The 17,731-nt window shown below is 42.2% G+C and overlaps 1 protein-coding gene across 1 annotated transcript in view; it reads right to left on the bottom strand.

Moving 5' to 3' along the window:
• Il16 (interleukin 16) overlaps positions 1 to 17,731 on the bottom strand; it is an 83,829-nt gene that overhangs the window by 40,599 nt on the left and 25,499 nt on the right. Inside the window, exon 3 of the mRNA XM_027407558.2 lies at positions 7,431 to 7,539. Within this exon, the coding sequence (XP_027263359.2) occupies positions 7,431 to 7,539 (109 nt within the window). The remainder of the gene's footprint in view (positions 1 to 7,430; positions 7,540 to 17,731) is intronic.

Genomic DNA, 17,731 nt, shown 5'->3' with positions numbered 1-17,731 from the left:
CCACCACTCACCACCCACCACTCACTACCACTCACCACCCACCATCCACCACTCACCACCCACCACTCACTACCCACCACTCAGCCACCCACCACTCACTACCCACAACCCATCACTCACCATTCACCACCCACCACTCACCACCTACCACTCACCACCCACCACTCACCACTCACCACCCACCACTCACCATTCATCACCCACCACCCACCACTCACCACCCACCACTCTACTACCCACTGTTACCACCCACAACCCACCACTCACTACCCACCACCCACCACTCACTACCCACCACCCACCACTCACCACCCACCACTCACCACACCACCCACCACTCACCACCCACCACTCACCACCCACCACTCTACTACTCACTGTCACTACCCACCACTAGACTTTCACAGACAATTTGAAAACCTTTAGGGTTGACAGATTTAACTCCTGATGTCTAGAGCTGCCCAGCTCAGATACAAAGTTAGCTCCATAGGCCATTTAAATTTGTCTAATAGCCACATTGAAAAAGTAAGAGGAGGACCAGGCATGGTGGTATACAGCTGTTATCCCAGCCCCAACAAGGTAGGGACAGGGGGATCAGGAGTTCAAGATCATCCTCCACCACACACTAAGCTGGAAAAGAACCTAGGCTATCTGAATCCTGTCTCAAATAAAAGAAAACAAAAGAAAAAAAAGAGTTTCAGGCCAGCCTGGCCTCCACAGTATGACCCTGTCTCAAAGAACCAATACAAATAGGATAATAATAATAATAATAATAATAATAATAATAATAATAATAATATGATGATGATGATGATGATGATGAAAAAGAACTAAAAGGAAATAAATGTGACTCATTTAATTATATTAATATATTTTTATTCTGTCCACTCTGTCTAAACTGTCCTTTCAACATATAAACAATATGTAAAAAGATTAATGAGCAGTTCATGTTCTATTTTTCCTTGTACTTGGTCTTCAGCTGGACATGTTCTCTAAAATTTCTGTGTTCTCTACAGAGAGCAGCCATGTGCTCAGGAGTCATGTGTGGACATTGCACAGGTAGCAGGGTTCCAGAGACTGGGACACACACACACACACACACACACACACACACACACACACACACACACACGATTTACCCAGCATCCTTCAGCTTGAGGAAGTATACTGACCTTTGTGGAAAGCCCAGCCCCCCATCCCAAGGAAAAAGTGAGCTTGGTGGTGGTTCACAGGAAATGCGGGATGGATCAAAGTTGAGATTTCCTTTCTGTAAGGTTGGGGAATGGGAAAGATGTATTTATAGATTAAAGAGAGGAAGTGACTAGCTAGGGCAAGTTCAGAATGAGGACCCCTCCACCAGTGGAGGATGTAAGATGCCTAAAGAAGATAAAGGACAGAAATAGAGGAACCATGGAAAGGGGGAGATCTGGGTTCTTTGGAGCTCAGCAAGTAGCTGGGAAAAGTCCCTGCGATGGTGGTTGCTTCCAGAAGTCCCTTCAGAATGAGTCACTGGTCCTCTGTAACTTGCAGGGACCAATTGCTCCCAGATGGGCCAGGAGGGGGCAGCATGGGCAAGACAGTATGCAGAGCTTCAGATCAGAGCAGGTAGGAAGCCAGAGGTCCCCTGTTCCTAATCTGCCCAGGCACCACATTTACTGAGTGTTTAATAGGAATGCAGATCTTGCATCCCTTCTAACTCACTGATGGGGACTAAAGCAACTCTCCTGGTGATGCAGCCAGTTTGTCATAGGCCTTGGGGAGCCCCCATCTATTCCTTGCTTTCAAGCAAGCAAGCAGAGGATCAAGGGCCTCACAGCAATAAATAAGTCTAGATCATAAAGACCTCTGGGTCCTGTGGCTTCTGCCCATGGTACTGACCTCTACTGAATGTAAGAGAGGGAGAGAAATAAGAACAAATAAATAGGCTGCCATTTGCAATGAGTGACAGCAGGTTGATGACAGAGCCATGGGCAACTCCAGTGCAAGGTGCTGAGGTCATGCTGAGGTGGGCTCTGCCCTTCCTGACCCAGGCAACCACTGTGCTTTTAGATACTCTGTCCCTTCTATGGATTCAGATCTGTATAAGCAGAGAACAGAGCAGGACATGGTTCGTTCTCCAAAGCTCTGTCTGAAAATTACTTGTGGATGCACACCAGCCAACAGAGAAATGCATCAAAATTATCTCCAATGGGGAGGAGGGTTGTTAAAATCTGCTAGACCTACAGCACTGGCCGGGTTGGTGGTAGATGTGGTTAGAAACCCGGTTCAGAAGCCCAAAAGTTTTCTTTTTTTTAAATAGATTTTTTTTATTCAGAGAATACTTTATTAGTTTTTGTAATCAAACTCACGTAGATAAGACCTTACATATTTAATACAGTGTGTTACCCCTGTACAAATGGAAAAAAATTACGTTCAACATTTCTAGACCAATATGGCTGTTAATTTCTGTACTATGCCAACTCAACACGGTAAACTGGGATACTTTTTTCCAAAGTTGACAGCACAGCTAAAGTTTCCAAAAATTCAAATTATATATGTATATGTATTTATATTTATATTTATATAAAAAGACCAATAATAGCAATATGTTATGCATCAATAGCAGCAACAGCTTTTCCAGGTTCTGCAGTCATTTGAACAAAATTGTAGAGACATCCAGCACTCTGCATTTAAAAAAGAAAAGTAAAAACCAAAATCCCAGAAAACATCACAGTTCTGTTACTCTTGTGGTACCTAGCAACATTTTTTTTTAAATTAGCTTCTCAATCATCATCTGGAAGGAAACCATTCTGAGCAACATCATTAAAAACAGCTCTGATAAAGCATGGTCACTATAAAGTAGGACCACATATGAGTGAGTACATATCATGTTTGTCTTTCTGTGATTGGGTTACCTTGCTCAGAATGATTTCTTCGAGTTCCATCCATTTTCCTGCAAATTTCAAGATTCCATTGTTTTTTTCTGCTGAGTAGTACTCCATTGTGTAAATGTACCACATTTTCTCTATCCATTCTTCGGTTGAGGGGCATCTAGGCTGCTTCCAGTTTCTGGCTATTACAAATAGTGCTGTTGTGAACATCATTGAACAGATGTCCTTGTTGTATGAATGTGTTTCTTTTGGGTATATGCCTAGGAGTGGAATTGCTGGATTTTGTGGTAGACTCATTCCTATTTTCTTGAGGAGTCGCCATACAGATTTCCAAAGTGGCTGTACAAGGTGGCACTCCCACCAGCAGTGGAGGAGTGCTCCTCTTTCTCTGCATCCTCTCCAGCATAAACTGTCATTGGTATTTTTGATTTTAGTCATTCTGACAGAAGTAAGATAGTATCTCAGAGTTGTTTTGATTTGCATTTCCCTGATAGCTAAGGATGTTGAACACTTTCTTACGTGTCTTTGAGCCATTTTTGATTCCTCTGTTGAGAATTGTCTATTTAGTTCTGTACCCCATTTTTTAATTGGATTGTTTGGTATTTTGGAGAATAGCTTCTTGAGTTCTTTGTATATTTTGGAGATCAGCCCTCTGTTAGATGTGGGGTTGGTGAATATCTTTTCCCAGTCTGTGGGCTGCCGTTTTGTCTTGCTGACTATGTCCTTTGCCTAACAGGCCCAAACAGTTTTCAAAAGAGAAGCTATACGTTGAGATGAATATGTGACAATAATAATGAATTTATCCTTTGAAGCTAAGTTGAATTATGAATTGGAGGAGTTAATTGGCAAAGGAACTAAAATAAATAACACTAAGTTCTTTGTCTCACATAAAAGGGATGATTGAGAAATTTTATTCTGAGGTATTAATTAATTAATTAAGTTTGATAAATTAATTAGTTAATTTAAATTTAAAGAAAAGCTGAAGTGGAAACAGAATTGAAAAGATCTTAGAAACCTGAAACAAGATACACCAAGAGGCAGAAAACAAACTAAAACAAGTTACTGTGGGAACACAATGCAGAATGAACAAAGAAAGGTATTTACAAAGGTCTGGCTGGGTGGCTCAGTGGGTAAAGGCCCTTGCTGCTGAGCCTGGCCACCTGAGTTCGATCTCTAGGTCCCACATGGTGGAAGGAGAGAGCTGACTCCCTCAAATTGTCTTCTGAACTCCATATGAACACACACTCTGTGACACATGCCCCCTGCTCTCCTCCCTCCTCTTCCCTCCCTCTCTCTCTCTCTCTCTCTCTCTCTCTCTCTCTCTCTGTCACACACACACACACACACACACACACACTAATATATTTAGAGGGCATGGTCAAGAACTGACCATCAATATGGAGATCAATCATTTATAAATTAGAGGAAAACTATAAACACACAATGCTGATTGTTTTTTGTCAACTTGACACAAACCAGAGTCACTTACGAAGAGGGAACATAGGTTGAGGAACGCCTCCATCTGACTGGACTGTGGACAAGTCTGTGGGACATTTCAATAGTTACTGATTAATGTGGGAGGGTCCAGCCCACTGTTTGGCAGTGCTACCCCTGGGCAAGTGGTCCCGGGTTGTATAAGCAAGCAGTCTTATAAACAGTTCTCCTCCATGTTTCCTGCCTCTGGGCCTGCCTGAGTCCTTGTCCTGACTTCTTTCCTCAGTGTTGGATTGGGATAGTAAAGTAAGCCAGATGAACCCTTCCTCCCCATGTGGTTCTCAGTCATAGTGTTTATCACAGCAACGGAAAGCAAACTAAGATGCACACATATTTAATATTCTTCCAACATGGGAGAAAGTCCGTGGTAAAAGGAAAAAAAGATCAAGTTTGATAGTATAAAATTCAAAACATCTTCAACTAAAACTAAGTAACTGGAGGAAATGTGTGTGTGTGTGTGGGGGGTGCTTTCGCACGAATGCAGATGCAGGTGTATTTGAAAACTCCAATGTTCAACTATTAATTTAACCAACAGTTTTGTAAATTGATAAGACAATGATGACCCCAATAGAAAACTAGTAAGAGTTACCAAAACAAAATAAAAAAGAAATGTACTAAATAAATGAAGAAATCTTTCAGTCCACCTAAAGGGGCCTGTTTTCCAACTGTTTTGTAGGCCCCTGTGCAAGTCACGGATTACATAAGAAACCAAAGGCACACTTACAAAACCAGCCAGATGTGCTGCAGTCCTGGAGGCCATTACCTTCCAGGGCCTGACAGGCACAGGAACGAAATTGTGTCAGTGAGACCCAGTGAGCCACTGCTAGGCAAGACAGGCCACGTAAGTGATGAACGATGGTCAAGGGACCAGGGAGAACAGCAACCCCCCCCCATTACTCTATCCTACAATCAGTCACTGATTCTTTCAGTGACTCAGTTTGGATCCAGAAGATTGGGAGGTGGTTGGCATTGTCTGGGGTATAAGCTCCCAGGACACCAGCATGGCTGATTTCTCAGACATGACCTGAGCAGTCACTGGGCCTGTGGTCAGAAGACTCCCAGCTTGGTTTAATGCTAGACTGTTGCCACTTTGAAATTCTTAATAATATTGAACAGGCTTCCTTGGTTTCATTTTAGACAGAGCCCCCACAAAGTGTGTAAGTGGTCCCAGGTGCGAAGCAAGGCAGAGGAAACAGAAACAGGCAAGAGGGAGAAAGCCTGTGTAACAAATATTAAAAACAAATAATAATAATAACCCAGTATGAAGTAGGTGATCATGCCTGCTGCTGAAGGATGTCAGGCTAATTTGGCAGTGTGGCCAATGTCCTTAAGCTGTATCTACCCACCATTTAAAACAAAATTCAACTCCCAGGCCATTACATTAACAAGAAACCAAGTTATACGAGCCTCCAAACAATGGCTTGTAAGTGCCACAGAGTAATGAGGCCCAGAGAGTCAAGAAACTTCCCCAGTGTCACACAGATAATCACTTCCAAGGAAGTTAGATCCCAATCTAAGCACAATGGCCCTCAAAGGCAGTATCTTTCATTTTGCTTTGGTTGGGGGTGGGGGTTTGTTTTGAGACAGATCTGCTGTAGCCCAGACTGGCCACACACTCAATGTGTGTAGTCCTGACAGGCTTTGGACTCCTGACCATCCAACCTGAACAGCCCCATGTACACGATGGGATTATAGACACCTCCGCACTCATCTTTCAAGCATTCACCAGTCATTCCCCTCTATTTGGCTGTCACTCAGTATTCACAGGGACTAACAGCATCCAGGAACCCCCCCCCCCGCCGGCACAGATACCAGAATATGTGGGTGCTATCGCACATTCTGTATACGCTTACTGCATTATTTCCACACAACAAATGCATGTAAGCCTACTACATATGCTGGATTGTTTCAAAGACAATGAGAAAAGAATCCACACATTTTCTGTAAAAATGTGATGTTTTTCAAATATTTCCCCTTTACAGATATGGAAGCTAACTGGGGTTCCCTTCAGGAATCAATATGGGTACAAAAGTAATTTTATATATAAAGTAAGCAATGTGGATTATGTTAATGGAAGAATGAAAATAATGCATATACCTAATAAGAGCGAGTTGGCTGGTCAACTAGACTGTAAATGTTCATACAATGAAATTTTGTATTTCCATTAAAAATGGTGTTTAGAATGGAATTTCCAATCACTTGTACATAGAACTTTCTGTAGTCACGTGGGAAGAGCTTGGGATTAACTGAAAATGTTAGCACAGCTTCGCGTTAACATCTCTAGTGTGGTCTGAATTTCTTCCTGCTTTTCTTCGTTCTTCCGATTCTATCTACAGTAATCCCTGAGGTCTTCTGACCTCCACCCCTGTCATATCACAGGTGTGAGGTGAGAGAGGTTGGGGTGGGGTGAGGGCTGGCTCAGCACAGTGTGCCAGAACTCAGGGTAGGAGCAAACGGTCTTCTCTTCTCCCCAGACCACCTCTTCCCAACATGTACCCAGCCAGAGGAGCTGTCCACAGAGACATGGCCAAGCCAATGCAGAACCTCTCTAGCTGTCTAGGAAGCACACCCAAAAAGCATGCTCTCTGAGAGACAGACAGCTGCCACCTTGGTTTACCCTTGATAACCCAGGAAGGACCCAGATGCCTAGCCTCCTCCACGGCACTGACAGTCCTGATGTTCAGGAGCAGTTACGCCCTGTAGTGGTTTGAATGATAACATCCCCATAGGCTCATATATTTGAACACTTGGTCTCTAGTTGGTGGTGTTGCTTGAGGAGACCTAAGAGGTGTGGTCTTGTTGAAAGAAGTATGAAAGGCAGGCTTGAGAGTTTAAACACCCCAGTTTCCAGTTCTCCCTCTACTCTGTGCTTATGGTTCATGATGTGAGCTCTCACCAGCCTGTTCCTGCCATCATGACTGTTTGCTGTCTCCTCCTGCCATTATGGACTCTAACCCTCTGGAATTATGAGCCAGAATAAATGCCTTGGCCATGGTGCTTTGCCACAGCAACAGAAAATAAACTAATATAACCCTGTTCCCAGAGATATTTTGGCAAAATACTCACTGGTAGAGTTGCTGCGTGTCCTCTGGTGGCAGGCTTTAGGGAACGGGAAGTTGATACTTTGTGCTTCTGGTTTTCCAGTCTTTTCTCTAGAGGAAGTTGTAGAAGATTCCTGTGAAAACAGTTTCCATCTTTTTTATTCAGCAAATTATGAATGCTTAGCATAATGAGGCATTGGCATGGACCAGAGAAATAGCTGTTGATTTTCCTGACTCTCTACTGAAATAGCAGGCACTTTGAGGGCTGGAATTTAGGACCAGTCTTAACCATTTATTCACAGTTAAGCATTTATTTAATTAGAAGGTACTTAACAAATAGAAAGTACATAGCTATTAAACAAATGCAGCAAATGTTGAATGCATATGTCAGGGTCTTGATTCCACATGGGGAATTCATCAGTGATCAAGACAGGCAAGGACTTGAAGTTGGATAACTGGCATTTTAGTAAAGAAAGGCTAACAGTAAACAAAAGTGAAAATCACGACAGAGACGGACAAGTTTTCTGTCAAAAGGATTAGAGTGTGGCCTGGATGGAGAGACCTGGAGACCTGCGCTAAAGATGATGGGGTTGCTCCATTGTGCTGAGATAGGCACTTACAAAATTACTGTTGAACAAGTAAAGAGTTTTAAAGCACTGAATCATCCATGTATTCTTCTGGGTATTGTGATTTTATTATATTGCTGGTTTCTATTTGCCAGCATTTAATTTAGAGCCTGAAAAGTCAATATCAAGTCAAATTGTTTGCAATTCTGTTTTGTTTCTGCTTTACCATATTGAATGATTTCACTTTTTTATAGCAACAATTTTATATGAATAGTTTCTAGGGCTGGGAAGATGGCTCAATCTATAAAGTAATTGTTGCACAAGGATAAGGACTCAAGTTTGGATCCCCAGCACCATAGAAAAAGCCGGTGTGGCAGCTTATGCTTGTGATCTAGGCGCTGGGGAAGCACAGGCACGCACGCACGCATGCACACACACCACTCACAAACATCACACCACACACACACACACACACACACACACACACACACACACACTATACGTGAACTACACATACCACACACACAAGCCACACACACACAAATAGCACACACACTACACCACACATACACACAGCCACACATACCAAACTATACCATACACACACACACCTCACAAACCACACACACCTTATACATTTAGCAAGCACATACCACACAAACCACACACACAAGCAACACACAAACCACACACACTACACCACACACACAACACACAAGCAAACAATACAAACAACACACTACATAAACCACACATACATCTACACCACACCACACCACACAGAGAGAGAGAGAGAGAGAGAGAGAGAGAGAGAGAGAGAGAGAGAGAGAGAGAGAGAGTTAATTTCCATTGTAATGAGTATGTTAAACAACATAGTTGGTCTCATTTCTCTATGGGGTGAAAGAAACCATGTGACTCTTCCTTGTGTGACCAAAGAATCTGGAAGAACTACTTTCTGTCTTTTCTCTGAGATATTAAAGTAGACAGTGAGGGTAAAGGGATTACTTTACCTCTGCTCCTGGGTCTGCTCTATTTTGTAACTTTACAAAGACTGTGACAATTTTTTGAGATACATTGCTTTCATCACTTACTACTGCAACTCTTGTGTGTGCGTGCGTGCGTGCGTGCGTGCGTGCGTGTGTGTGTGTGTGTGTGTGTGTGTGTGTGTGTGCGTGTGTGTGTGTTTCAGGAAGCAGTGGGTGAGAAACTCTCTAAATGTAAGCACAGCTATGACGGTCGAATTTGAATGACTAGGTAAATGACCTTTGGATATGTGCCATTAGACCTGGAAGAATAGCTATAGCCAGGTTAGGTGTTTGGGGGCAGGCACTTACTGCTGCAGTGTCCTGGAGACTCCTAGTCTATCTGACATGACTACCTTTGTGACAAGGCAGGGATAGCAGGGGTTGGTTAACTGCATGTGCCTAGTGGGTACAATACCCAGCCTCTGGTGTGTGGCCAGAGAACAGAGAGAATCCCCTCTGCTGTGCTTCTCACTGGGTATTTCCTTCTGGCCTTACCAGCCCTCACCAGCCCTCACCAGGCCTCACCAGCCCTCATCAGGCCTCACCAGGTCTCAGCTGGCCTCATCACCACTAGCAGGCCAGCACTGAAGACACTGCAGGCATTGTCTTGCTGGTTTCAGGTCTCATTGATGGCAGGCTAGTGACATCCCATGAATCCAATCCCACCTGCACTATGACACACAACAACTTCTCATGGCTTCCAGAGTACAGTTAGGCACCTTCCATGACAACTGCTTGGACAATCATTTCTTCCAAGGGGTATATTCCTTTTGAGTTTTGAAAGAAATTTCTGCCCAGTAGCAGAATTAACCAGGTGAACTCTGTAAGCAGTCTGGATCCAGAAGTCTACTAACAGCCTCTCCAAACTAAACTATATCCAGTCTGGCACAAGAACTCAGGCAAGAAACCACAAATCAATTCCCTTTTACTTCCTGTGTAAGTCAGAGAGAAGTCCAGGCAGACTCCTAGGCAGTCATTTTTCTTTTTAGCAACAGATGGCGCTGTGTTAGCCGGAACAAAATTAGGCATCTTTAGCTGTGCTAACCCAGAAAATTCTTTACAAGCTACAAAAGCTGGTTAAATGCAGGAGGCAGTTGATATAGTTGAATTCTTGAGGCTCTGATTTTCAAAGTTAAGTATATGATCTACTTCTTTGAGCATACTGGAATATCCAGCCTAATATCCAAAAGATACTTCTTTCTTTTTTTTTTTAACGGTATTTTTCTTTTTATTTTTAAAACAATCTTATTTTACACACCAACCCCAATTCCCTCTCCCTCCCATCCTCCCACTCCCTCCACGTTCTCCCCACCCCACATCCACACCTCTGGGAGGGTGAGGCCTCTCATGGGGAATCAACAAAGTCTGTCACATCACTTGAGGAAGGACCAAATCCCTCCCTTCTTATCTCTGCTGAAGGAGATGCTTCTTAAGGACAGGAGTGGGGAGAGGGCGTGTCCTGACTCTAACTTCTCTCCAGTACCATCCGAATTGCATGCACTCCAGTGAGACAACAGAAGTAGTAATTAAATGTGGCCTTGGGACCTTTACAGCCTGCTAAACAAGCAACTAATTGGTCTACTTGTCCAAGGGTGACTCTTACTCTTTTTTTTCATTAGATAGCTGGGTCTTTATTGCTTGTTTTGAAATTTTATAAATTTTATCTTTATTATTTATAATTCTTTTACATCCTAATTTCACTTCACTAAATTACTTTATTTTTAATTATTAAAATTAATTTATTTTTTATATTTCAATCCCAGTTTCCTCTCCCTCCACTCCCTTCCCCACCTCCCATCTGCTCCATGGAGAGGGCAAGGTCTCCCCTAGGAAGTCTACTAAGTCTGTCCCATCATCTCGTTGAGGCAGGACCAAGGGTGACCCTTCTTCTTGAAGCACCTTTGAGACAAGTATTCAGACTGCATATTCCCACTTCCAGATGTTTAATAATGTGGAAGTAAATGGGATACATGCAAGACAAGACATGCTAAAGTTCTTTTAAAATCACATTTAAAAGAGGTTTTTAGTATAACTATCCATGTGTTATCTATAGGTTTTAAAATATTTTATTATAGTCTGACTATAATGATATAAAAAGTATAATACCAAGCATCCTCATGGCAGCTAGCAAACCATCTGTAGCTCCAGTTCCAGGGGATTCTATGCTTACCTCTGTCTTCCATGATGCATACACGCACATGGTGCACTGATATATATGCAGGCAAAACACCCACACACATTACGTAAATAAATTTCTTATGTTCTTTTTAAGATGTTAAACTTGGTGACCTCTTCACCAGAAATGAGTGACAAGATGGAAGATAGGGTGGTGAGACCAGCAGTATTGGCTTCTCCATGACTCTAAACTTGTGCTATTGCTCAGGCTCAGTTTCCTTTTCTGTCAGCTGAGAGGTATACAGCCATCCCTCACCACCACTGCCCTCTCTGCACTTTCGAATGCAGCTGAGGACTATGTTTGAAGTCTCCAGGCTGCTTCCCTTTCTGAAATGATGGCAGATCAGAAAATGATTCACAGGCCTCAGACTGCTTCCCTTGGCTCCCGGGGGAGCCCGGCCACTCTGGACAAGCATGTCCTGGGTGGGGCAGCTTCTCATCAAAGGAGTCTCTGTGGGAGCCTTGAGAGGCAAGTCCACGGAGGCTTCCCTCTGCAGTACACAGAACAGAACACTTCTGTTCCTGCTCCCAAGGTGGGGCTTCTCTCCATGCTGGGGCTTTGTCACTGCTGTCAAAGGGCTAACATCGTCGTTAGAACACATTTCCTCTTGTTCTCATCAGAGACTTCGGCAATGGAAGCCATTCTGTGGGCAATACACCCCACCATTACCTAGACATCCATCTCTGCACCAACTGGTCCCAGCGGGACCAGATGGCCTTGGGGTTCACTGTCCAGCAAGCTCTTCACATTGCCAACATTAAGATCAGTCATATTGCTGCTAGGCACAAATAGCCAGCTCTATAAATGGAAAGGTGCATAGTCCTCATGGAATGAGAGGATGAACAGAGAATGATACTGAGGGATTTGGGAGCAAAATTATTCCAGAGCTAAACTCCCATTGCTCCACTGGGAGAGCTCATTTTGCATGTAGATTGCTAGCTGGCATCGGTGACAAACTTGACCCTCTGAAGCTTGCTGGATGCATGCCTTCTCAATGGAAACTTTCCTGCTTTCTTTTGAACAGAGTTGCTGTGACCACTGTCTCTGAGGGAACCACACAGTATAACCCAACTATGTCCAGCAAGGTCCATTTCCTGTGGTTGGGTTGACATTACAGCAACAGGCATTGATCTGTGAGTCACAAGGATACATGAGCAGGCTCCATCAGACTGGTTCTGGAGCAGCTACCTGGTCATATGGATGATGTTGTTTATCTGCTAGTCTCAAGGGGAAGGAACAATCACTGCCAGGACTTCCCTGTGATGTCCGCTCCCCTCATCCACAGCATGACCACTGTCACTATGTCCTTCTAATTCCACCTCCTCAAGTCTCCCCAGCACACCATTCTCACTCCTGTCAGTTCAAGGTCCTGGGCCAGATCAGCCTACTACAATGGTTTCTGATACCCTGAAAAGAGTATTTCTAACAAACCATACCAGGACAGACACATTTCCACAAACAAGAACATGAGTTGGACTCTTCTCACACCATACACACAAGGTAACTATTTAGAAAGGGGAATCAAGGAAGGGTGCTATTAGGTGAAAGAGAAGGGCAGAATACATGCAAAAGGACACAGAGTTGTAGAAGAAGATATAAAGCTAATTTTTATGGTGTTGTGTTGTTTATGATCTAATAAAGCCACTGAAGGTCAGAATGCAAAGCTAGCCACAGCCATAGAAACTGGGCAGTGTTGATACACACCTTTAATCCCAGGACTCAGGAGACAGAGGCAGATGAATCTCTGTGAGTTCAAGGCCACCCAGGGAAATATGAGAGTGAATCAGTCTAAAAGAGAAACGGAACTCACACCTAAGAGCAGGGCATTCAATATTCAGTACCCTGGCAATTAGTCTACAGACATGGTAAGGACGGGATCCCTCCACCAGCCTTGGTAGAGGTTAAGAGCTATTGGCTGTTTTGCTTCTCTGATCTTCAGCTTGAAATCTAATATCTGTCCCTGGGTTTTTATTATTCATGCTACAATTTTTTAATAGTTTCAACTCTATCATTTTGGGAGACATGGATGTCAGGTGATGAGTAAGTGTATAAAGATGCAATTGATAGTGAAAATATGACACTCTAATCCAAGTACCACAACTTCAGAATGGCTCTTCTAGCTGTTTCCTGAGATGCACAGAGTTGGGAGCTGGACACGTCTTTGAGTGGCCAACACAGCTAATCTAGTTGTGTGATATTGTCATTTTAGAGTTCATCATAATAAAACAATTTTATAATAAAAGAAAAGAAAGTGCTCAAAAGATGAGTTCAACTACATTGGTGGATTACATTGTATTACCACCACTGGGCCTGTCTGTTAAAAGTGATGAAAAACTTACCTATTTGTGTTATGGAAGTGATGTAAAAATCAGGCAGATGGTATGGGCTTCTAGCCTTCATCCATCTGCATTAATATCCTATCAATGTCATGGTATTGGGAATGAAAATGGAATGAATAAATTCTTCAAATATATTCCAGCTTTAAAATAACTGGGGGAAGCTCCATTAACCTCTTCATATCTACCCGACAGTTGTCTCACTTGTATACTAAAATATTTTTGAATGCATAAAAAATAAGATAGATGACACCTGAGAAATGATACCCTAAGCTGACCTGTAGTCTGCACATGAATTTGCAAATAGGTGAGCTTGCACCCACCCACCCACCCACATGAATCTACATATATGTGAAATACACACATATAAATGTAAAGCACTGAAACTGTTATGGAAAATAGGTTGAAGATTTGACCAAAAAATAATTGCTTTGTTGTGAATTTTCAAGACATGGTCTCTTTTGAAAATCCTAGAACTCACTATGTAGACCAGACTGGCCTCTAACTCATAGAGATCCACCTGCCTCTGCTTCCCAGATGCTGGGATTAAAAGCATGTACCACCACACCCAGCACAATTTGTCAAAAAAGTTAATACAGTATCATCCAACAATTACACTCTTAGGTATATATTCAAGACAGTTGAAAACACACACCCATGTTTAAAAAAAAAAAAAACCTTACACAATGTTCAAAGAGGGATTATTCATACTATCCAAACATAGAAGAATATTCAGTGTTGAGTAAATGATAGATAGGTGGCTGGAATGTGGTATATTCATAAATTATAATACTGTATACTGATTAGAAGTAATAAAGGGCTAATACAATCTGCAACACGGATGACTGGAAAGTGTCCCAATAATCAAAATAAGCCAGTGGAAAATATCACATATGCATGACCCAGAGCTATGCTGATGGGAATGGAGTGGTATCACAGTCTCTGAAGCTCATGGTCCTATGGGGAACAGGAATGGATGGGACACAGGTGTGGGCTCTGGGGAATTGCTAAAGCCTGTGGAGTTTCTTTTGAGGTGGCAAATGGTTTTAAAGTTGAGAGGGATGGTTGTGCAGTTCTATAGACATGATGAGACCACAAAATATTATACACTTAATTACATGTTATATGAGCTGTATTATAAAACCACTCAAAGAGTCAGAATGCTGATATGTGCCGCAGTCCTAGAACCCAGGAGTCTGAGGCAGATAGTTTTTAAACCACCTGTGAGTTCAAGGTTAGCCTGTATTGCATAGCAAGATCCTATCCTATCTAATACACACACACACACACACACACACACACACAGAGAGAGAGAGAGAGAGAGAGAGAGAGAGAGAGAGAGAGAGAGAGAGACAGAGACAGAGACAGAGACAGAGAGACAGAGAGAGTTTCAGAGAGCTGAACAAATTATAACAGCACCTGTGATGGCCATCAAAAACCCTAGTATCCAGTCTCCAAGGAATACCAACCCACATCCCAATTGGTTCTCAACTCTGTATCTTCATATTCCCCAATTTTATTATAGGAAATAATTGTATAAAACACATACAGATGTTTATACAAGGATGTTCATTACCACACCTGTAAAACAGGAAACACTGGTAGGTGTGGCTTCCAAGGACAAGGGAGGATCGAGCTTTCCCTGCTGTGGTGACCACCTACTGTGATCCTTCAGTGGGAAAACAAGTAACTGTCTTAGTGGGATGGGAACTTACCAATGAAAAAGCATCCTTATCAGGCATAGCCAGAGGCCGATGGCTACATTAAAGTCTGAGCAATAGCTTTTTGAGAAATAAGCAGAGCCCAGAATCTGCTGTGGTTCAGAGATCATCTGCTCAGTGACTGAATTTGGATTTTGCTGTTTGTAGCCTTATGGGATGCACAGAGCAATCTCAGTTTCTTCCTAAGGCCAGAGCTTAACTGGACATTCTCTTTGCATCAAGAGGACTATTCAAAGGATTGTCTCCTTATTTTAAGTATAAACTAAAGTGAATCCATGCCACCCCCGAGGAAATGAAAGGAAATTATAGTCCAGATATAGCCCAGAGGGAAGGGGGAATCCCCTGAGAACTGACAACTACCAGGAAGCATGAGTAGGAGCCAGAGCCTTAACTGATGCCACATGATGCCTTACAACCCTCCAGACAAGAACTTGGTTGATTCTGCTCCAGCCTAAAGATGCCCCAACTACCCCACAGGAGAAATTTGAATCTTCTGTGGAAGAACCAGCATTGCCTGGGGCCCCCCAAACACCCATGGAGAAAGTGGTGGGACAGAGGAGTCGTCAGAGAAAACAGGCAAGTAAAAATAAAACTCACTGCAACATGGCCTGATCTGAGAAAACCGCAAGAACCACACATGTGAAAGCCATGTATACCTACACAGACTGCAAAAGCAACACACTTCATGTTTTAAAGACTTTAAGGAAGTGATTGAAAATTCAGAGCAGAAACTGAAAATCAGCAGGCTCAAAAAAATAAATTAATATCCAGAAGTAAACAAACTGAAGAGGGTATTTAAACAGCACTAAAGGGAAGACAAAAGAGCTGGGACACAGGTTTGAAAAATACCCAGATGGCAACACAAAGATGTGGAAAGTACGAATGAGAACTTAAAACAGCATGCTAGACAGTGAGAAGCCTACCCACTTAGCAAATTTCCAGAATGAAGGAACCCAAATCATCTGTCTGCCTGTCTTCTATCATCTATCTATCTATCTATCTATCTATCTATCTATCTATCTATCTATCTATCCATCTATCAGTTCATCTAGTACTTCACATGACAGCATCTGAAAGACATTAAACCACAAACACATCAAACTCAACAAATCCTAAGTAAAATAAATGGAAATTAAAGCATAACAAAAAATTGAGGAAAATTAAAAACAAAAACAAACATATGTAGTTCTTAAAAGCAGTGGGCAGGAGCTATGGAGTTGGCTCAGTGGGTAAGAATACTTGCTGGACAAACATGAGGACTTAGTTTGCATCCTAGAGCTAAAGTGAAATGCCAGGCATGGTCATGTGTACACCTGTATTCTCAGCATTTGGGGGAGGGGTGGGGATAGATGGATTGCTAGGGGCTTCATGGCCACCAGTCTAGCTCCATGCTCTGTGAGAGACCCTGTATAAAAAGAATACAATGGTTGGGGCCCTGGAGAGGTGACTCAGCAATTAAGATCATTGGCTGCTTTTGCAGAGAACCAAGGTTTAATTTCCAGTGCCCACATGGCAGCTCAAAACTGTCTGTAACTTCAGTTCCAAGAAATCCAATATTCTCCTCTTCTGGCCTCTGCCAGCACCAAGCACACAAATGATAAAGTGATATATAGACAATACGTGCTGGCAAAACACCCTACCTAGCCATAAATAATATATATATTATATATAAATATATATATATATATATATTGAGAGAGAGAGAGAGAGAGAGAGAGAGAGAGAGAGAGAGAGGAGAGCAAAGGATAAGCAATCAATCTTGGTACAAAAGAAGCCAGGTTAAAAATTTTAGCAAAAATGACAGGTGTAAAGGCTGGTCAAAAAGGTCTCTCTATATACAATAAAATTCATCAATTTCTGGGTGTTCCACAATTATTCACAGATGATGCATTCTAAGATCCCTGAATTGGTCACTGAAAGTACAGATATGTATCTATGTATGTATGTATGTATGTATGTATGTATGTATGTATGCATGTATGTATGTCAGGGAGTGAAGAAACAGAAACTTGACATCTTCCTCTGGCCTCCATATGCACATGAATCTGCAAACACCACCCAAACATAAACCACATACACACAAATAAATTAGTTGTTTGGAGCAGCTGGCTAAGAGAAATGAGAAACTATCTTCTAACAGGAAATAATTAACTCACTTCTCAGTAGGAACTGTGTAAGACAAACAACAGGAAACAAGTCATTAAAAACCATATGTGTGTGTACTTATGTCTGTGGGGTGGTACGAGTACAAAAATGAACAAAAATTAGATTAATATATGGGTGCCTAAAAACATGTACACACAAGCAACACTAAACAGACCTGTGCTTATATGTTAATTCACTTATATGCATGTATATATAATGAATAATTAAATGCAAATAATTGAAGAAACGGGGGCCAAATTTTAGAGGGGGTGGGAGATATGGAAGGATTTGTGGGGAATTGGTGTTAGTACATTATACATATATGAAATTAAAAATAAAATAAAACTTTAACAAAAA

Source organism: Cricetulus griseus, chromosome 3 (assembly GCF_003668045.3).
Source record: "Cricetulus griseus strain 17A/GY chromosome 3, alternate assembly CriGri-PICRH-1.0, whole genome shotgun sequence".
Taxonomy (NCBI): Eukaryota; Metazoa; Chordata; class Mammalia; order Rodentia; family Cricetidae; genus Cricetulus; species Cricetulus griseus.
Note: the sequence above shows the minus strand (reverse complement) of the source record. Positions and strands in the feature narration are given on the sequence as shown.